Consider the following 22995-nt stretch of genomic DNA (forward strand, 5'->3'; position numbering starts at 1 on the left):
AACAATGCATATATAGCTATCGAGAAGTTAGCAAAAAAAAAATGAATCAAAAATAATATAACAGTAGTCCTCTGTCCCTAGTGATACATGTCTTCCTCTGTAATGTCATAATACAGCCCAAAAGTACAGAAGATAAGAGCTAAGTATTTTTCTGAATAGAAAACTAAACAAAAAGATGAATCGGGATCCAATGTGACGGATTGTTTCTGACTAAGAGTCAACTTAACTTGCACTTAAGACTAATTCCTCTCCCATTCACATCCTCATGACTAAGTGAAAATTCAACTTAAGTGGAAGTTAGGATTTGCCTCAAAGAGAATAAGGCAGGCTTGGTATGGTCCAGCAGAGGAGGGAGAGTAATTGTACATCCCAAATGACAGACTGTTCTAGAGCGATCACTTTTGATCAGAGCTCTTATGGTCCTGGTCAAAAGAAAGTGCATCATATAGAATGGAGTTCCATTTGGGAAACACTTAATAGCACCAGCACACAGACAGCCCCTGGCAACTGGCACAAGTACAGCAGAAAGTGTACCGTTGCATCCTGGGTAGATTATCTAAATTGCTTTGCAGATTGTGTTTTAGACTTTGTCTCAAATGGCACCCTGTTGCCTACATGTACAAGACTCTGGCCAAATATACAGTGCACTATTTAGGGAATAGGGTGCCATTTCACATCTGCCCTATGAGTTAGAAAAGGTGTCGGTGTCCAAGGATGGGACAGCACCCAGTCATCTCCTTCATACACAGTGGCCCTTGTAAGAGACAAGGTGAGGATCCAGGAGGACTTGGAGGGGGAGGGGGGCAGTGAAGGGGGCTATAGGTAGAAGCCATGATCATGTCCACTGTGTAGGGGTTCCTGGGGCCTTTGGGTTGTGTGCAGCGGTTACCGTATCCTGGAAGACAAGAGAAGAACAGTGTTATGATGAAAGCGTTTGGGACTTTTTCAGGCCACGTCACCTGACCAGGAAAAATTCTGGTTCTTGGTTGTGGTTCTATGTTATGACGAGAAACCAGCGTTTTCCTGGTCAGGAACAACTCAGGGCCCTAGTTATAGGAAACAACTATAGACACAACATGACCATATTTACTATCACTTTCCTCCTTTCCTCTTCCTCCTCACCCATCTCGGAGGAAGCCTTGCTCTCTGCTGAGCTGTCTGCTACTGTGGTGTTGGCAGGTGATGTTTCCACTCCTGCTGCATCTGAAATCTTCTTACTCCTCTCTCCTGATGGTTCTAGGACACAACACAGTGTCAGGTTTCCCTGTCACGCAGTAACACACACACACTGTCAGGTTTCCCTGTCACGCAGTAACACACACACACACTGTCAGGTTTCCCTGTCACGCAGTAACACACACACACTGTCAGGTTTCTCTGTCACGCAGTAACACACACACCACAACACAGTGTCATGTTTCCCTGTCACGCAGTAACACACACACACCACAACACAGTGTCATGTTTCCCTGTCACGCAGTAACACACACACACCACAACACACAGTGTCAGGTTTCCCTGTCACACAGTAACACACACACACACACACAGTGTCAGGTTTCCTGTCACACAGTAACACACACACACCACAACACACAGTGTCAGGTTTCCCTGTCACACAGTAACACACACACACACACACACACACACACACACACACACACACACAGTGTCAGGTTTCCCTGTCACACAGTAACACACACACACACCACAACACACAGTGTCAGGTTTCCCTGTCACGCAGTAACACACACACAGCGGTTCCTTTAATAAATGCCTACAGTCTTATCATTTCAGGGTCATTTGTGGAACAGTGTACACCTCCAGCAGACTAACTAGGAAACCCAATAAAACCAAGCAGGCTAAAAGATAAGCTTGGAGAAGTGTCAGATGAATGCTACATTGGTAATTAGGTTCCACAGACAGACTGCCTCTCTGCTCCCGACTCCAGACCTGACAAAACTCCTTCCAGACCAGACAGACAGACAAAACCACTTCCAGACCAGACAGACAGACAAAACTCCTTCCAGACCAGACAGACAAAACTCCTTCCAGACCAGACAGACAAAACTCCTTCCAGACCAGACAGACAAAACTCCTTCCAGACCAGACAGACAAAACTCCTTCCAGACCAGACAGACAAAACTCCGTCCAGACCAGACAGACAAAACTCCTTCCAGACCAGACCTTTTAGATCATCTAATGACATCAATGATTCATTTTCATGGAGATCTGTGTAGAACAGAGTGATGTTTCACAGCCAAACCCCTGCTCTCTCCTAATCACCCATCTGAACATCAGAACAGAGTGATGTTTCACAGCCAAACCCCTGCTCTCTCCTAATCACCCATCTGAACATCAGAGCAGAGTGATGTTTCACAGCCAAACCCCTGCTCTCTCCTAATCACCCATCTGAACATCAGAACAGAGTGATGTTTCCCCCTCATGAGACTGTAAAGATGTGTCAGGGGTCCTGAGATCATCAAAGGGGTAGTGTGAACGGCCCAGTACATCACTGGGGCCAAGCTTCCTGCCATCCAGGACCTCTATACCAGGCATCCGACCACAAGGCACTACAGAGGGTAGTGTGAACGGCCCAGTACATCACTGGGGCCAAGCTTCCTGCCATCCAGGACCTCTATACCAGGCATCCGACCACAAGGCACTACAGAGGGTAGTGTGAACGGCCCAGTACATCACTGGGGCCAAGCTTCCTGCCATCCAGGACCTCTATACCAGGCATCCGACCACAAGGCACTACAGAGGGTAGTGTGAATGGCCCAGTACATCACTGGGGCCAAGCTTCCTGCCATCCAGGACCTCTATACCAGGCATCCGACCACAAGGCACTACAGAGGGTAGTGTGAACGGCCCAGTACATCACTGGGGCCAAGCTTCCTGCCATCCAGGACCTCTATACCAGGCATCCGACCACAAGGCACTACAGAGGGTAGTGTGAACGGCCCAGTACATCACTGGGGCCAAGCTTCCTGCCATCCAGGACCTCTATACCAGGCATCCGACCACAAGGCACTACAGAGGGTAGTGTGAACGGCCCAGTACATCACTGGGGCCAAGCTTCCCTGCCATCCAGGACCTCTATACCAGGCATCCGACCACAAGGCACTACAGAGGGTAGTGTGAACGGCCCAGTACATCACTGGGGCCAAGCTTCCTGCCATCCAGGACCTCTATACCAGGCATCCGACCACAAGGCACTACAGAGGGTAGTGTGAACGGCCCAGTACATCACTGGGGCCAAGCTTCCTGCCATCCAGGACCTCTATACCAGGCATCCGACCACAAGGCACTACAGAGGGTAGTGTGAACGGCCCAGTACATCACTGGGGCCAAGCTTCCTGCCATCCAGGACCTCTATACCAGGCATCCGACCACAAGGCACTACAGAGGGTAGTGTGAACGGCCCAGTACATCACTGGGGCCAAGCTTCCTGCCATCCAGGACCTCTATACCAGGCATCCGACCACAAGGCACTACAGAGGGTAGTGTTAACGGCCCAGTACATCACTGGGGCCAAGCTTCCTGCCACCCAGGACCGATATATCAGGCATCCGACCACAAGGCACTACAGAGGGTAGTGTGAACGGCCCAGTACATCACTGGGGCCAAGCTTCCTGCCACCCAGGACCGATATATCAGGCTATGTCAGAGGAAGGCCCTGAACATTGTCAAAGACTCCAGCCACCCAAGTCATAGACTGTTCTTTCTGCTACCACACGGCAAGTGGTACCGGAGCACCAAGTCTAGGTCCAAGAGGCTTCTAAACAGCTTCTAGCCCCAAGCCATAATACTCCTGAACATCTAGTCAAAAGGCCACCCAGACTATTGGCATTGCCCCCCTCCCCCTCTTTACACCACTGCTACTCTGTTGTCATCTATGCAGTCATTTTAATAACTCTACCTACATGTACATACTACCTCAACAAACCGGTGCCCCCACACATCGCCTCTGTACCGGTACCCCCTGTATATAGTCTCCACATCGACTCGGTACCGGTACCCCTGTATATAGTCTCCACATCGACTCGGTACCGGTACCCCTGTATATAGCCTCCACATTGACTCTGTACCGGTACCCCCTGTATATAGTCTCCACATCGACTCGGTACCGGTACCCCTGTATATAGTCTCCACATCGACTCGGTACCGGTACCCCTGTATATAGTCTCCTCATCGACTCTGTACCGGTACCCCCTTGTATATAGCCTCCACATTGACTCTGTACCGGTACCCCTGTATATAGCCTCCACATTGACTCTGTACCGGTACCCCCTGTATATAGTCTCCACATCGACTCGGTACCGGTACCCCTGTATATAGTCTCCACATCGACTCGGTACCGGTACCCCTGTATATAGTCTCCTCATCGACTCTGTACCGGTACCCCCTGTATATAGCCTCCACATTGACTCTGTACCGGTACCCCTGTATATAGCCTCCACATTGACTCTGTACCGGTACCCCCTGTATATAGTCTCCTCATCGACTCTGTACCGGTACCCCCTGTATATAGTCTCCACATTGACTCGGTACCGGTACCCCTGTATATAGCCTCCACATTGACTCTGTACCGGTACCCCCTGTATATAGTCTCCACATCGACTCTGTACCGGTACCCCCTGTATATAGCCACCACATTGACTCTGTACCGGTACCCCTGTATATAGTCTCCACATCGACTCTGTACCGGTACCCCCTGTATATAGCCACCACATAGACTCTGTACCGGTACCCCTGTATATAGCCTCCACATTGACTCTGTACCGGTACCCCTGTATATAGCCTCCACATTGACTCTGTACCGGTACCCCCTGTATATAGTCTCCACATCGACTCTGTACCGGTACCCCTGTATATAGCCACCACATTGACTCTGTACCGGTACCCCCTGTATATAGTCTCCACATCGACTCTGTACCGGTACCCCCTGTATATAGTCTCGCCATTGTTATTTCACTGCTGCTCTTTAATTACTTGTTACTTTTCTCTCTTATTCTCCTCCGTATGTGTTTGAAACTGCATTGTTGTTTCGGGGCTCGTAAGTAAGCATTTCACTGTTATACACCTGTTGTATTCGGGAAATGTGACAAATAAAATTTGATTTGATGTTTTACAGCCAAACCCCTGCGCTCTCCTAATCACCCATCTGAGAGGGAGGGACAAAACCACATCTGAGACTGACTGAGGCCCAAATGGCACTCTATCCACTTCATAGTGCACTACTCAGGACCAGGACCCATACACTATATAGGGAATAGGGTTCCATTTGGGATGCATCCTAGGGCTTATGTTGGGTAATGAGACCCCCCCCTCAAGCCATCAGAGGCAGCATGGGCAGCCAATCATTTAGCCTAAACACTGAAGAGATGAGCCACCTACCTCTCTCTGCTGTCTGTGCCTGTGTACTCCTCTGCTCCTGTGAAGAGAGATGGAGGACACAGATTAATAACAGGGCTGAAGAGATGGAGGAGAGAGATGGAGGACACAGATTAATAACAGGGCTGTAGAAGAGATGATGGAGGAGAGAGACGGAGGACACAGATTAATAACAGGGCTGAAGAGGAGATGATGGAGGAGAGAGATGGAGGACACAGATTAATAACAGGGCTGAAGAAGAGATGATGGAGGAGAGAGATGGAGGAGAGATATGGAGGACACAGATTAATAACAGGGCTGAAGAAGAGATGATGGAGGAGAGAGACGGAGGACACAGATTAATAACAGGGCTGAAGAGGAGATGATGGAGGAGAGAGACGGAGGACACAGATTAATAACAGGGCTGAAGAAGAGATGATGGAGGAGAGAGACGGAGGACACAGATTAATAACAGGGCTGAAGAGGAGATGATGGAGGAGAGAGACGGAGGACACAGATTAATAACAGGAATGAAGAAGAGATGGAGGAGAGAGATGGAGGACACAGATTAATAACAGGGCTGAAGAGATGGAGGAGAGAGATGATGGAGGAGAGAGATGGAGGACACAGGTTAATAACAGGGCTGAAGAAGAGATGGAGGAGAGAGATGATGGAGGAGAGAGATGGAGGACACAGATTAATAACAGGGCTGAAGAAGAGATGGAGGAGAGAGACGGAGGACACAGATTAATAACAGGGCTGAAGAAGAGATGGAGGAGAGAGATGGAGGACAGATGAATAACAGGGCTGAAGAAGAGATGGAGGAGAGAGACGGAGGACACAGATTAATAACAGGGCTGAAAAAGAGATGATGGAGGAGAGAGATGGAGGACAGATTAATAACAGGGCTGAAGAAGAGATGATGGAGAGAGATGATGGAGGAGAGAGATGGAGGACACAGATTAATAACAGGACTGAAGAGATGGAGGAGAGAGATGATGGAGGAGAGAGATGGAGGACACAGATTAATAACAGGGCTGAAGAAGAGATGGAGGAGAGAGACGGAGGACACAGATTAATAACAGGGCTGAAAAAGAGATGATGGAGGAGAGAGATGGAGGACAGATTAATAACAGGGCTGAAGAGATGGAGGAGAGAGACGGAGGACACAGATTAATAACAGGGCTGAAGAAGAGATGATGGAGGAGAGAGACGGAGGACAGATTAATAACAGGGCTGAAGAAGAGATGATGGAGGAGAGAGACGGAAGACACAGATTAATAACAGGGCTGAAGAAGAGATGATGGAGGAGAGAGACAGAGGACAGATTAATAACAGGGCTGTAGAAGAGATGATGGAGGAGAGAGACGGAGGACACAGATTAATAACAGGGCTGTAGAAGAGATGATGGAGGAGAGAGACGGAGGACACAGATTAATAACAGGGCTGTAGAAGAGATGATGGAGGAGAGAGATGGAGAACACAGATTAATAACAGGGCTGAAGAAGAGATGATGGAGGAGAGAGATGGAGGAGAGAGACGGAGGAGAGAGATGATGGAGGAGAGAGATGATGGAGGAGAGAGACGGAGGACACAGATTAATAACAGGGCTGAAGAAGAGATGATGGAGGAGAGAGATGGAGGACACAGGTTAATAACAGGGCTGAAGAAGAGATGATGGAGGAGAGAGACGGAGGACACAGATTAATAACAGGGCTGAAGAAGAGATGATGGAGGAGAGAGATGGAGGACACAGATTAATAACAGGGCTGAAGAAGAGATGATGGAGGAGAGAGATGGAGGACAGATTAATAACAGGGCTGAAGAGATGATGGAGGAGAGAGATGGAGGACACAGATTAATAACAGGGCTGAAGAAGAGATGAGGAGAGAGATGATGGAGGAGAGAGATGGAGGACACAGATTAATAACAGGGCTGAAGAAGAGATGATGGAGGAGAGAGATGGAGGACACAGATTAATAACAGGGTTGAAGAGATGGAGGAGAGAGATGATGGAGGAGAGAGAGGACACAGGTTAATGAAGACAGAAGAGATGAGGAGAGAGATGGAGAACACAGATTAATAACAGGGCTGAAGAAGAGATGATGGAGGAGAGAGACGGAGGAGAGAGACGGAGGAGAGAGATGGAGGAGAGAGACGGAGGACACAGATTAATAACAGGGCTGAAGAAGAGATGATGGAGGAGAGAGACGGAGGACACAGATTAATAACAAGGCTGAAGAACAGATGATGGAGGAGAGAGACGGAGGAGAGAGACGGAGGAGAGAGACAGAGGACGTATCTCAACAGAACATATAAAGCAGCTGAAAGCAGTTGTTCCTGTCTAGAACCAACACACCTCAACCCATCATCAAGCCCTTAATGACTTGAATCAGGTCTGTTAGTACTGGGCTGGAACAAAACCCTGCACACCCCGTGGGTCCCCAGAAGCAGGACTGGAGAACAGACGTCTAGAGGTTTGTTTCTACAAAGCTGGTGAGAATGGTGTTCACCTGAGGAAAACCTGCTCCTTTTACTGACTGGTCCTCCGAGATACTCCAGTCTGATGGTCCTGGTGCCTTCAACTCTGATGGGTCTGGAGATGGACAGAGAGAGAAAGAGAGAGAGAAAGTAAAAAGACAAGAGAGAGACTTCCATAGAGACACTGTAGCTCTATATATTTGGTAGCCTCAAAGTGCCAGGCTTCTAGGCTGCGGACACAAGAGCATGTCTGTCATGTCTGGCCACGAGACGTCTCTTTTCAACAGCCTTTATGTACCACTGACTTCCTCATCCATTCCATTGTAGCTGTTCTTACATGCTGGAGGTCATTTAAGCTCCAACTTCGACTGTTCCGTTGACCAACCCCCGTCTGTCTCCTCAGCACTTATTGGTTGACCCTGCCCTTCCTGTCTTCACTGTGTGTTTAAGACGAGTTGTAAACGTAACACTAGTTGTAAACGTATATATGCCGTCTTGTGATCTTTTTATATTCTAGTATTTTATTTTATATTATTGTTATATTAACTTTGACCTGCATGTTGGAGTTTGGAGCTGAAGAGTGTCACTGGACCGTGTGCATGTGACTAATAAACTCTCATTTGATAAATGTCATGAACACACACCGCACATCTACACACAATCTAATGAGAGCATGTTCATTCCAGAGAACGTTAACTCTGCCCTCCATCCCCGTCTCGCTCCCTCCATCCTCCCTCCCTTCACAGCAGCACAGGGCTGGGGCTGCCCTGCAGGCAAGGGGTTCATAACAGTTGAACGAGGAGGGGGATTCAGAGAGGAACCATCAGCGGACAGTGAGGGGTGGGACTCTGGTTTGAGCGGAGCGGGGTTATTTGACATAGCCCTGCTGGCACAAAAACATCCTTAACCAACTGAGAAGCTAATTTGATCTGCATTATCATCAACAAACAAAAACAAACTTGCATTGAGAACCAGGCAGTAGCCCTGCTGCCTGTGGTAACAATAACGCAGCTATGATGACAAGTTGTATCTGGGGAAACGCCCATAAGCATTAACCCCTCAGAGCTGGACCCAGTTGGACTCTGCTTCTAATGACCTCTAGAATTAATTATCTGGCGGTCCTGCAACGTCTGCCCTTGGGCCTAATGACATCATTGGGGCGGCAGGGTAGCCTAGTGGTTAGAGCATTGGATTAGTAACCAGAAGGTTGCAAGTTCAAATCCCTGAGCTGACAAGGTACAAATCTGTCGTTCTGCCCCTGAACAGGCAGTTAACCCACTGTTCCTAGGCCGTCATTGAAAATAAGAATTTGTTCTTAACTGACTTGCCTAGTTAAATAAAGGTAAAATAAAAAATAAAAATGAGGCCTTGGGCCTAGTATCAATGTCAGTCAGGTAGTGCTGCTGGGGATAGACGTAGGACCAGGAGTATTTCAGAACCATCTGAGCGGATCTGTTACAACTCAGGGCCCTCGTTGTTCTTCTAGACTATACCTGGGGCCTGAAGTACTTCCTGGTCTGGTCACATGGTGATGAAAACCTCCTGGCCCTCTGTACGTCCCTAATAGAAGTTGAGTGGTGTGATGTTGTAACACTAAGGCATCCAATCAGTTGGTGTAACACTAAGGAGTTGTAACACTAAGGAGTTGGAACACTAAGGAGTTGTAACACTAAGGCATCCAATCAGTTGGTGTGATGTTGTAACACTAAGGAGTTGTAACACTAAGGAGTTGGAACACTAAGGCATCCAATCAGTTGGTGTGATGTTGTAACACTAAGGAGTTGGCACACTAAGGAGTTGGAACACTAAGGAGTTGGAACACTAAGGAGTTGGAACACTAAGGCATCCAATCAGTTGGTGTGATGTTGTAACACTAAGGAGTTGGAACACTAAGGAGTTGGAACACTAAGGCATCCAATCAGTTGGTGTGACGTTGTAACACTAAGGAGTTGTAACACTAATGAGTTGGAACACTAAGGAGTTGGAACACTAAGGAGTTGGAACACTAAGGAGTTGTTTTGGGCAACTTCAAGGCTTTTTTTTTTATCTTAATTTAACCAGGCAAGTCCGTTAAGAGCAAATTTTTATTTACCCTGGCCAAACCCTAACCCTACCCCGGCCAAACCCTAACCCGGACGACGCTTGGCCAATTGTGCGCCACAATAGGACTCCCAATCACGGCCGGTTGTGATACAGCCGGGAATCGAACCAGGGTCTGTAGTGATGCCTCTAGCACTGAGATGCAGTGCCTTAGACCGCTGAGCCACTCGGGAGGCCCCCCCCCCCTCCATATGGTGGTGTCTGGCTTACAGACTGGATAAATACTGCAGAGAATCAGAGTTGACTTAACTAAAAAGCTGGTCATTTAATTTCCGTGCTCTTTCATCAACAACAGTCATAACAAAAGTCATCTGGAAGAGTTCTGAAGCTGAGATGACTGAGAGGGCGGCAAAACTATCCATGTTCAAGGTCTGCAGAGTTGTTTCTGGCGCCCTCTTGTGTCAAGCCACCACACTGCAGCAGAAGACAGCGGGCAGACCAAGGGGTGGAGCCAGTCATGGAGGGCTGAAGAATGCAGAAGGTGCAGGTTTTTGTTCCAGCCCAGCTCTAACACACTCAATTCCCCTTTTCACAATTTAAATAGGAGACTATGATTAGTTGATAATTTTAAATCAGATGTGTTAACTTACAGTTGGGATAGAACAAAAGCCTGCAACACATTGGCACTCCAGGATGTTGGAAATTGCAGACCCTCCCTTGTCTGTCGTCTCATGATGCCAGACATCTTACTACAGCTCACCATTCCTGATGTATGAGACCAAGACTGGGAGATCAAGATGATCCCTGTCTCGCACCGTTAAAACACACCTGTGGCCAAAATGAAGGACTCTGGGGTTCTCTCAGGTAGAGGGGGAGGGGAATCTTCACTCTGGTCACTGTCTGGGTCAGAGTACAGCAGGGGTTATTACCAGGGGTCAAAGGTCAAATTGACGGCCAATCAACAATCAAACGACAGCGATAAACAGGTACATCTGAAATGGTGCCCTATTCCTAATGATTAAGTACACTACTTTTAGCCAGAGCCCTAGGTGAAGTAGTGCACTACTTTTAGCCAGAGCCCTAGGTGAAGTAGTGCACTACTTTTAGCCAGAGCCCTAGGTGAAGTAGTGCACTACTTTTAGCCAGAGCCCTAGGTGAAGTAGTGCACTACTTTTAGCCAGAGCCCAAGGTGAAGTAGTGCACTACTTTTAGCCAGAGCCCTAGGTAAAGTAGTGCACTACTTTTAGCCAGAGCCCTAGGTGAAGTAGTGCACTACTTTTAGCCAGAGCCCTAGGTGAAGTAGTGCACTACTTTTAGCCAGAGCCCTAGGTGAAGTAGTGCACTACTTTTAGCCAGAGCCCAAGGTGAAGTAGTGCACTACTTTTAGCCAGAGCCCAAGGTGAAGTAGTGCACTACTTTTAGCCAGAGCTCTAGGTAAAGTAATGCACTACTTTTAGCCAGAGCCCTAGGTGAAGTAGTGCACTACTTTTAGCCAGAGCCCAAGGTGAAGTAGTGCACTACTTTTAGCCAGAGCTCTAGGTGAAGTAGTGCACTACTTTTAGCCAGAGCCCTAGGTGAAGTAGTGCACTACTTTTAGCCAGAGCCCTAGGTGAAGTAGTGCACTACTTTTAGCCAGAGCCCTAGGGGAAGTAGTGCAGTGTAAAGACAAAGGCACCATTTCAGATGCAGCCAGAGAGACAAGCTCAGAAGACATCCTCCCAGATTCAGAGCCATAACCACCCCAAGACAACACGCCACAAAGCCAAGCAGAGCCAAAATCAACACCAAACCATTCAATCATTTCCATCAAATCACAGCTGTTTCAATCACAAGCGAAGAGATCATACAATCAGAGATCAGGTGATTTTGAGATCATGATTAGGATATCGCTCGATTCCCATCAGCTGCCTTTGATCAAAATCCCATCTCCGGGCAGTTAAGTGATTGTCAGGCCATTGTGTGTAGCGTGGCAGTATAGGAGGCTTTACACCCGTGCACACGGCTGGTTGGTACACATGCACTGCCCCACAAATCTATCCCAGCCACCCACCAATCCCCTTTCCAGGGCCCACTGAAACATCTCCTGGTGCTTGACCACTAGCCAGCTCTCGGACACACACACACACACACACACACACACACACACACACACGTTGCCTGCTCAGTCTGCCTCAACTCATCCAAGCCTGACCTCTCACATGCTCATAGCACTCTCCATCCCTTCCCTTCCATCCCCTTCCTCTCCATCCCTTCCTCCCATCCCTTCCCCACTCTCCATCCCTTCCTCTCCTCCCCCCCCTCCATCCCTTCCCCCCCTCCCCCTCCATCCCTTCCCCATCCCTCCCCCTCCATCCCTTCCCCCCTCCATCCCTTCCCCCTCTCCATCCCTTCTCCATCCCTTCCCCCACCATCCCCCCCACTCCATCCCTTCCCCCTCCATCCTTTCTTCCCCATCCACCCCCCCCTCCATCCCTTCTTCCCCATCCCACCCCCCTCTCCATCCCTTCCCCCCATCTATCTCCATCCCTTCCCCCTCCATCCCTTCTTCCCCCACCCCCCTCCATCCCTTCCCCACTATCTCCATCCCTTCCCCCATCCCTTCCATCCCTTCCCCCCTTCCATCCCTTCCCCCTCCATCCTTTCTTCCCCATCCATCCCCCCCCTTCCATCCCTCCCCCCTTCCATCCCTCCCCCCCTATCCATCCCTCCCCCTCCATCCCTCCCCACTATCCCCCCCCCTATCCATCCCTCCCTTCCCCATCCATCCCTTCCCCTTCCCCACTATCTCCATCCATTCCCCCTCCATCCCTTCCCCCTCCATCCACCCCCCCCTCCATCCCTTCCCCCCTTCCCCCTCCATCCTTTCTTCCCCATCCATCCCTTCCCCACTATCTCCATCCTTCCATCTCCACTGAGGAGTCTTTCCACATCAACTATCCTCCCAGACACTGTTTGCTTCCTCACTCAGAACCAGCCTAACACTACTCTGTCTGGCAAAGGGCAGAGGGAAACACAAGCAGAAAAAGGTTCCAGGAGACATTGTTCATTGTTAAAACACATTATTGAGCTGTAGTCTGTAGCTTAGCTTCAGGTTATCCACACCACTCGCCTGCCAGCAGAGCCATTTGTGCATCCATAACCACCTTTATTTCCTGTCTAGGAGTCTGCGATTATGCACGGATGCTCAAATGGCTATTCCAGCGTGTCTAGTCTCCTCTCCTGTCTGAAACACCCTGTTGAGGCCTAGCAACATCTCTCCTGTCTGAAACACCCTGTTGAGGCCTAGCAACATCTCTCCTGTCTGAAACACCCTGTTGAGGCCTAGCAACATCTCTCCTGTCTGAAACACCCTGTTGAGGCCTAGCAACATCTCTCCTGTCTGAAACACCCTGTTGAGGCCTAGCAACATCTCTCCTGTCTGAAACACCCTGTTGAGGCCTAGCAACATCTCTCCTGTCTGAAACACCCTGTTGAGGCCTAGCAACATCTCTCCTGTCTGAAACACCCTGTTGAGGCCTAGCAACATCTCTCCTGTCTGAAACACCCTGTTGAGGCCTAGCAACATCTCTCCTGTCTGAAACACCCTGTTGAGGCCTAGCAACATCTCTCCTGTCTGAAACACCCTGTTGAGGTCAAGCAGCATCTCTCCTGTCTGAAACACCCTGTTGAGGCCTAGCAACATCTCTCCTGTCTGAAACACCCTGTTGAGGCCTAGCAACATCTCTCCTTGGGGAAAGAATAAACAGCCTGGTACATTACAAACGCCTGTGTCCCAAAATCTCTCCTGTCTGGCACCCAGCAACATTTTGTCAAAGGTAGTTCACTATATAGGAGCCGATTGGGATATAACCTACATTGAGAACCAGCTCAGTCGTGGGGCAGCAGAACACCAGCCCTGTTTGCACCACAGACAGATGCTAGATTAATCCATGCTTTGGCCCACAGAGCACCGCTAATGGCCCACTTCCAATGGGCTGACATGCAGGCAGACACCTCCCCCACCAAGCACGGATGGGCAGAAAGCACCACATGCCATGAGCTCAGAGACGTGAACAGCAGCACCCGTAGACACACATGATCAGATGTTTACTCATCTCACACTCAGAACATTTCACACAGTCAACAAAACATCCAATAACAGACTGACAAGTCTTACATTACCCTTCAACATAACCCCACCTAAGAGTTAGATTACCCCTCTCTACATAACCCCACCTAAGAGTTACATTACCCCTCAACAGAACCCCACCTAAGAGTTACATTACCCCTCTCTACATAACCCCACCTAAGAGTTACATTACCCCTCCACATAACCCCACCTAAGAGTTACATTACCCCTCTCTACATAACCCCACCTAAGAGTTACATTACCTCTCAACATAACCACACCTAAGAGTTACATTACCCCTCTCATGTTAAGACTTACCATAAGCGGTTTCCTCCCACACAACCCATAGACAAAACCCCACCATCTTTACATAGACCCACTCAGCATCCTGCACCGTCCTGTTCTGTCCCTTCACTGTCACAGAATACTATGGTAACTCCAACCTGAACCTGGAGTCTACAGCCTAAGGCCTGCTGGAGTCTACAGCCTAAACACTAAGCCAAGGCCTGCTGGAGTCTACAGCCTAAACCCTAAGCCAAGGCCTGCTGGAGTCTACAGCCTAAACCCTAAACCAAGGCCTGCTGGAGTCTACAGCCTAAACACTAAGCCAAGGCCTGCTGGAGTCTACAGCCTAAACCCTAAGCCAAGGCCTGCTGGAGTCTACAGCCTAAACCCTAAACCAAGGCCTGCTGGAGTCTACAGCCTAAACCCTAAGCCAAGGCCTGCTGGAGTCTACAGCCTAAACCAAGGCCTGCTGGAGTCTACAGCCTAAACCCTAATCCAAGGCCTGCTGGAGTCTACAGCCTAAACCAAGGCCTGCTGGAGTCTACAGCCTAAACCCTAAGCCAAGGCCTGCTGGAGTCTACAGCCTAAACCCTAAGCCAAGGCCTGCTGGATGCTACAGCCTAAACCCTAAGCCAAGGCCTGCTGGAGTCTACAGCCTAAACCCTAAGCCAAGGCCTGCTGGAGTCTACAGCCTAAACCCTAAGCCAAGGCCTGCTGGAGTCTACAGCCTAAACCCTAAACCAAGGCCTGCTGGAGTCTACAGCCTAAACCCTAATCCAAAGCCTGCTGGAGTCTACAGCCTAAACCCTAAACCAAGGCCTGCTGGAGTCTACAGCCTAAACCCTAATCCAAAGCCTGCTGGAGTCTACAGCCTAAACCCTAATCCAAGGCCTCCTGGAGTCTACAGCCTAAACCAAGGCCTGCTGGAGTCTACAGCCTAAACCCTAAACCAAGGCCTGCTGGAGTCTACAGCCTAAACCCTAAACCAAGGCCTGCTGGAGTCTACAGCCTAAACCCTAATCCAAGGCCTGCTGGAGTCTACAGCCTAAACCCTAAACCAAGGCCTGCTGGAGCAGATGAAATGTGGATGGAGACACCATCTAATAACATGGACAGTGTGGTGTGACACTATCGTGCCGTGGTCAGTTTATTAGCTCCAGTGAGACACCATTATGTGTGTGTGTGTGTGTGTGTGTGTGTGTGTGTGTGTCTTGTCCTCATCCTACAGCGGACTAGGACTGGGTTACCATGGTAAAATTGCAGATTACGTATTTACTGTAGTTAAGAAAATGAGTGATGATAGCAGGTCAGAGTTGGAAGAAACAATACAGAAATAATTCAGTTTATTGACACTTTTTTTGGGGGGGGGTTACAAGACGATCATTGGGGGTGGGGTGACAAGACGATCATTTAGTTCCATGGTCTAACACGTTTTATAACAATCTATTCAATGTATCCAAACAGTATCTGTTTTATACATAATTAAAATGTTAATTCTCTACATAAGCAAGTCTGTGTGTATATAATTAGTCTATATTGCAAGCCAGTGGTCTGAAACTGTCACTTGGACTGGTCAGTCTACATTGTCCCTCGCAGTGCTGTGTGTTTATGTAGATCTGTACATACCGTGTGTGTGTGTGTGTGTGTCTAGACAGCCTGTCATTACAGTGTGGCCTGCCAGTGCCCTCTGGCCACGGACGTAGACTCCAGCTCTCCACAAACTGACCCTAGATCTGCCTGTCAGCTGCTACTCCACCCTACAGCTGACCACAACAACCACTGACCCTTAGTCAGCCCTTATAATAGGACCCCAGCCAGACCACCTGGGTTCAAATACTATTTGAAATCTTTAACATACTTTCAGCGTTTGCTTTAGTCTTCCTGGAGATGTAAATTGATCCATTGCCCCCAGGCAAGCTCTGTCAAGCACAGATAAGGTATTTGGAATGATTTCAAATAGTGTTTGAACCCAGCTCTGACCCCCACTCCCAGCCCATCTTCTGTCCCTGTGTCTGGTCCCTAGTCTGTTTTAGTCAGTAGTACCACAGCCCAACAGAGTTAGGGAAGTAGGTTAGTTAGTAAAAGCTCTAACGTAACCACGTACTTGATGCCGTTTCCGCCGGGCGACCCGTTGCTCGGCGATGGACACGGTCGACACCTTCCTGGGCAGGTGTTCGCCATGGGCCGCCGTAACCGTGGCCGTAGCCTTGGAGGACCAGGAGGGTCTGGAACCCTCCCTCCTCCATCTCCCTTCACATCAGGGAAGTCTGAGTGCAGAGGATTGGTGAAGCTCAGAGCAGTCCTGACAGGGTGGAGGTGGAGGAGAGGGGCTGGGAAGAGGTCAGATTGGAGGTGGGGGGGCTCTCTGACCCAGCCACCAGGGCTGGGGGTGTGGGGGCTTTCTCCGGGCTGATCCAGCCTGCCTGACCCCCCTTCTCCCCCTTAAGGGGCAGGTGGTTGGGGCGGGAGGGGAGGGGTCCGAAGGCGCCCTGGTGTGTCATGTTGGGGGGCCCCCCGTCGGCCCCTGAGTCCTCAGAAAGAGAGGAACTGGAGGTGTTGGAGCGGGCCTTGAAGGCAAGGGATCTTTGCAGCCTGCTGTTCCCATCGAAGCTCTTAGGACCCTCCTGTAACGGAACCTTCTGTATCTCAATACTCAGCTTCCTCTCCAGACGCACTGGCCCATCCACTGGGGAGGGGGAGGAGGGGCCTTCTGAGGGGACCCTGTCCAGACGCACTGGCCCATCCACTGGGGAGGGGGAGGAGGGAGAGGGGGCCTGGGCAGGGGGGCCTCCTGAGGGGACCCTGTCCAACGATGTCTTGTTATAGTTGTCCTTCAGGTCTGGGGACAGTTGGGCTTGTTGGGCTTTCTGTGGCTGTTGTTGTTGTTGTGCAGAGGCCAGGACGTGGATGACCGGCTTGGGGTGGTAGCGGTCGTTGTCCTGACGTACGTTGGTGACGGTGGGGAAGGCAGAGGGGGGAGACGGGGTCAGGATGGGAGGAACCGGACGAGGCTCTGGAGGCTGAAGGATCTCCTCTTTCACATCCCCTTCCAACTGACTGCTGAGAGAGAGAGAGGCACAGAGGGGGAGAGAGAGAGAGCGGCACAAAGGGGGAGAGAGAGAGAGGCAGAGAGAGAGAGAGAGGCAGAGAGAGAGAGGCAGAGAGAGAGAGAGAGAGAGAGAGAGAGAGAGAGAGGCAGAGAGAGAGAGAGAGAGAGAGAGAGAGAGAGAGAGAGGCAGAGAGAGAGAGAGAGAGAGAGAGAGAGAGAGAGAGAGAGAGAGAGAGAGAGAGAGAGAGAGAGAGAGAGAGAGAGAGAGAGAGAGAGGGAAAGAGAGAGAGGGAAAGAGGGAGAGAGAGAGGGAGAGAGAGGGAGGGAGAGAGGAGGAGGGTGAGAGAAAATGGGAGAGAGAAATGAAGACAGCGATAGCAATTCAAACTTCAAGTTTATGCTAAAATTCTACCACTAGATGGCAGACGTCAATGTACACTACAATAGCGGGGCACAACATGCATCTAAATCAAACAACTTCTCCAAACGTACATAATATCATGGATTTACCACAGTAATCTACCTGAAATACATCAGAACATAAGAGCAGATCACCCAGTGAACACAGGGGGCAACACAGTCACCCAGTGAACACAGGGGGCAACACAGTCACCCAGTGAACACAGGGGGCAACACAGTCACCCAGTGAACACAGGGGGCAACACAGTCACCCAGTGAACACAGGGGGCAACACAGTCACCCAGTGAACACAGGGGGCAACACAGTCACCCAGTGAACACAGGGGTAATACTAGGGTAGACCTCCAATGTGACATCCCAAACAGCTCCCTATATAGTGAACTACCTTTGACAAAAGGGTGCCTTTTGGGACACAGGCTGTAATGTACCAGGCTGTTTATTCTCTCCCCAAGGAGAGATGTTGCTAGGCCTCAACAGGGTGTTTCAGACAGGAGAGATGTTGCTAGGCCTCAACAGGGTGTTTCAGACAGGAGAGATGTTGCTAGGCCTCAACAGGGTGTTTCAGACAGGAGAGATGTTGCTAGGCCTCAACAGGGTGTTTCAGACAGGAGAGATGCTGCTTGACCTCAACAGGGTGTTTCAGACAGGAGAGATGTTGCTAGGCCACAACAGGGTGTTTCAGACAGGAGAGATGTTGCTAGGCCTCAACAGGGTGTTTCAGACAGGAGAGATGCTGCTTGACCTCAACAGGGTGTTTCAGACAGGAGAGATGTTGCTAGGCCTCAACAGGGTGTTTCAGACAGGAGAGATGTTGCTAGGCCTCAACAGGGTGTTTCAGACAGGAGAGATGTTGCTAGGCCTCAACAGGGTGTTTCAGACAGGAGAGATGTTGCTAGGCCTCAACAGGGTGTTTCAGACAGGAGAAATGTTGCTAGGCCTCAACAGGGTGTTTCAGACAGGAGAGATGTTGCTAGGCCTCAACAGGGTGTTTCAGACAGGAGAGATGTTGCTAGGCCTCAACAGGGTGTTTCAGACAGGAGAGATGTTGCTAGGCCTCAACAGGGTGTTTCAGACAGGAGAGATGTTGCTAGGCCTCAACAGGGTGTTTCAGACAGAGATGTTGCTAGAATCTGGCTGAATGGAACTCAGATCAGTCGACCAGCCTTTCTTTCCAGGAAACTGAGGTTGTCTGCTAGAGTGGGTGACATGGTAACCACGGTAACCACAGGGGGATGGAACATTCAGCTCTTCTCCTGAACTCTCACACTTTCAGCAGGATGTGGACGTGTGCCAAATAAAGATCACATGATGACAAACGCAGGTTAATGCCCTGCACATGACTGAGCAGCACACACACACACACAGTCAGTGTGTTCTCAGAGAGACTACAGTCAGCTGGCTAGGAGCACAGTCAGCTGGCTAGGAGCACAGTCAGCTGGATAGGAGCACAGTCAGTGTGTTCTCAGAGAGACTACAGTCAGCTGGCTAGGAGCACAGTCAGCTGGCTAGGAGCACAGTCAGCTGGCTAGGAGCACAGTCAGCTGGCTTGGAGCACAGTCAGCTGGCTAGGAGCACAGTCAGCTGGCTAGGAGCACAGTCAGCTGGCTAGGAGCACAGTCAGCTGGCTAGGAGCACAGTCAGCTGGCTAGGAGCACAGTCAGCTGGCTAGGAGCACAGTCAGGCAAGTGGCTTGAAGATCTCTGTTATGGTCAGTAGCTTCAGGTAACTGTCAAAATAAAGGAAACACTTACATAAAGTGTCTTAATAGGGCGTTGGGCCACCACGAGCCAGAACAGCTTCAAAGCACCTTGGCATAGATTCTACAAGTGTCTGGTACTGTATTGGAGGGACGCGACACCATTCTTCCACAATAAATTACATCATTTGGGGTTCTGTTGATAGTGGTGGAAAACGCTGTCTCAGTCGCTGCTTCAGAATCTACCATAAATGTTAAATTAGGTTGAAATCTGACACACACAACACTAACCCCCCCATGCTCCTTTGAGACTCAAAGTCACTGAGATCTCTTCTTCTAGCCATGGTAGCCAAGATAATGGGCAACTGGGTATTTTTATACATGACCCTAAGCATGATGGGATGTTAATTGCTTAATTAACTCAGGAACCAGACCTGTATGGACCACACATTCAATATACTCTGTGTTCCTCATTTACTCAAGTGTTTCCTTTATTTTGTCAGGTACCTGTATGTTGTTGATGAGTAGGGCATGATGGGATCTGTGAGGGCAGAATATCACAGCTGTTCCTGTCTATTGATCTGAACACAAGCTCAGAACATAGAACAACCTAGATGGTGCTGATGACAACCACAGAGCTCCTAATAGAACATTACTGAGGGTTTGATTCACGCAATGGTCACACGTACTGAGTACAGGTCCTAGACCAGCCCAGAAAGAGCCTCCAGTACTGAGTACAGGTCCTAGACCAGCCCAGAAAGAGCCTCCAGTACTGAGTACAGGTCCTAGACCAGCCCAGAAAGAGTCTCCAGTACTGAGTACAGGTCCTAGACCAGCCCAGAAAGAGTCTCCAGTACTGAGTACAGGTCCTAGACCAGTCCAGAAAGAGTCTCCAGTACTGAGTACAGGTCCTAGACCAGCCCAGAAAGAGACTCCAGTACTGAGTACAGGTCCTAGACCAGCCCAGAAAGAGCCTCCAGTACTGAGTACAGGTCCTAGACCAGAAAGAGCCTCCAGTACTGAGTACAGGTCCTAGACCAGCCCAGAAAGAGTCTCCAGTACTGAGTACAGGTCCTAGACCAGAAAGAGCCTCCAGTACTGAGTACAGGTCCTAGACCAGACCAGAAAGAGTCTCCAGTACTGAGTACAGGTCCTAGACCAGAAAGAGCCTGCAGTACTGAGTACAGGTCCTAGACCAGAAAGAGCCTCCAGTACTGAGTACAGGTCCTAGACCAGCCCAGAAAGAGCCTCCAGTACTGAGTACAGGTCCTAGACCAGCCCAGAAAGAGTCTCCAGTACTGAGTACAGGTCCTAGACCAGCCCAGAAAGAGTCTCCAGTACTGAGTACAGGTCCTAAACCAGCCCAGAAAGAGTCTCCAGTACTGAGTACAGGTCCTAAACCAGAAAGAGCCTCCAGTACTGAGTACAGGTCCTAGACCAGCCCAGAAAGAGTCTCCAGTACTGAGTACAGGTCCTAGACCAGCCCAGAAAGAGCCTCCAGTACTGAGTACAGGTCCTAGACCAGCCCAGAAAGAGTCTCCAGTACTGAGTACAGGTCCTAGACCAGCCCAGAAAGAGCCTCCAGTACTGAGTACAGGTCCTAGACCAGCCCAGAAAGAGCCTCCAGTACTGAGTACAGGTCCTAGACCAGCCCAGAAAGAGCCTCCAGTACTGAGTACAGGTCCTAGACCAGAAAGAGCCTCCAGTACTGAGTACAGGTCCTAGACCAGCCCAGAAAGAGCCTCCAGTACTGAGTACAGGTCCTAGACCAGCCCAGAAAGAGTCTCCAGTACTGAGTACAGGTCCTAGACCAGAAAGAGCCTCCAGTACTGAGTACAGGTCCTAGACCAGCCCAGAAAGAGCCTCCAGTACTGAGTACAGGTCCTAGACCAGCCCAGAAAGAGTCTCCAGTACTGAGTACAGGTCCTAGACCAGCCCAGAAAGAGCCTCCAGTACTGAGTACAGGTCCTAGACCAGACCAGAAAGAGTCTCCAGTACTGAGTACAGGTCCTAGACCAGAAAGAGCCTGCAGTACTGAGTACAGGTCCTAGACCAGAAAGAGCCTCCAGTACTGAGTACAGGTCCTAGACCAGAAAGAGCCTCCAGTACTGAGTACAGGTCCTAGACCAGAAAGAGCCTGCAGTACTGAGTACAGGTCCTAGACCAGAAAGAGCCTGCAGTACTGAGTACAGGTCCTAGACCAGAAAGAGTCTGCAGTACTGAGTACAGGTCCTAAACAAGCCCAGAAAGAGCCTCCAGTACTGAGTACAGGTCCTAGACCAGAAAGAGCCTCCAGTACTGAGTACAGGTCCTAGACCAGCCCAGAAAGAGCCTCCAGTACTGAGTACAGGTCCTAGACCAGCCCAGAAAGTGTCTCCAGTACTGAGTACAGGTCCTAGACCAGAAAGAGTCTCCAGTACTGAGTACAGGTCCTAGACCAGCCCAGAAAGAGCCTCCAGTACTGAGTACAGGTCCTAGACCAGAAAGAGTCTCCAGTACTGAGTACAGGTCCTAGACCAGCCCAGAAAGAGCCTCCAGTACTGAGTACAGGTCCTAGACCAGAAAGAGCCTCCAGTACTGAGTACAGGTCCTAGACCAGAAAGAGCCTCCAGTACTGAGTACAGGTCCTAGACCAGACCAGAAAGAGCCTCCAGTACTGAGTACAGGTCCTAGACCAGAAAGAGCCTCCAGTACTGAGTACAGGTCCTAGACCAGCCCAGAAAGAGCCTCCAGTACTGAGTACAGGTCCTAGACCAGACCAGAAAGAGTCTCCAGTACTGAGTACAGGTCCTAGACCAGAAAGAGCCTCCAGTACTGAGTACAGGTCCTAGACCAGAAAGAGCCTCCAGTACTGAGTACAGGTCCTAGACCAGAAAGAGCCTCCAGTACTGAGTACAGGTCCTAGACCAGCCCAGAAAGAGTCTCCAGTACTGAGTACAGGTCCTAGACCAGCCCAGAAAGAGTCTCCAGTACTGAGTACAGGTCCTAGACCAGCCCAGAAAGAGCCTCCAGTACTGAGTACAGGTCCTAAACCAGAAAGAGTCTCCAGTACTGAGTACAGGTCCTAGACCAGCCCAGAAAGAGTATCCAGTACTGAGTACAGGTCCTAGACCAGAAAGAGCCTCCAGTACTGAGTACAGGTCCTAGACCAGCCCAGAAAGAGTCTCCAGTACTGAGTACAGGTCCTAGACCAGCCCAGAAAGAGTCTCCAGTACTGAGTACAGGTCCGAGACCAGTCCATGGGGATGTGATGACATGGTGATGGGGTGACACTGAGAATGTGTGTGAGGACCATGATTCACTGTCTGACCTTGAGTCCCTGATGAATTCCAGCCATATCTAGACACTGGTGAACACACACACACACTCACTCAAAACATCCCCCACACACACACTAAATACACACTCAAAACATTAAATCAAAGTGTATTAGTCACATGTGCCGAATAGAACAGGTGTCGACCTGACAGTGAAGTGCTTCCTTACGAGCCCCTAACCGACAGCGCAGTTCCAAAAAACACGAAGAAGAATAAGAGTTAAA

The 22995-nt window shown here is 49.8% G+C and overlaps 2 protein-coding genes across 2 annotated transcripts in view; both read right to left on the reverse strand.

The window, feature by feature from the left end:
* Positions 1-454: 454 nt before the first annotated feature.
* Positions 455-16536, reverse strand: LOC135530578 (tyrosine-protein phosphatase non-receptor type 12-like). The gene is made up of 6 exons (XM_064958877.1): positions 16395-16536; positions 10726-10797; positions 7890-7972; positions 5401-5437; positions 1123-1236; positions 455-895 (listed from the first exon to the last, which is right to left on the reverse strand). The coding sequence occupies exons 1-6, from the start codon at positions 16534-16536 to the stop codon at positions 690-692; spliced, it is 654 nt and encodes a 217-aa protein (XP_064814949.1). The 3' UTR covers positions 455-689.
* Positions 16537-16566: 30 nt separating this feature from the next.
* Positions 16567-22995, reverse strand: part of LOC135530579 (tyrosine-protein phosphatase non-receptor type 12-like) — a 7526-nt gene continuing 1097 nt past the window's right edge. Inside the window, exon 3 of the mRNA XM_064958878.1 lies at positions 16567-17350. Coding sequence (XP_064814950.1) covers positions 16582-17350 — 769 coding nt within the window. The 3' untranslated portion in view covers positions 16567-16581. The remainder of the gene's footprint in view (positions 17351-22995) is intronic.

This window comes from Oncorhynchus masou, unplaced genomic scaffold (assembly GCF_036934945.1).
Source record: "Oncorhynchus masou masou isolate Uvic2021 unplaced genomic scaffold, UVic_Omas_1.1 unplaced_scaffold_1385, whole genome shotgun sequence".
Classification (NCBI taxonomy): domain Eukaryota; kingdom Metazoa; phylum Chordata; class Actinopteri; order Salmoniformes; family Salmonidae; genus Oncorhynchus; species Oncorhynchus masou.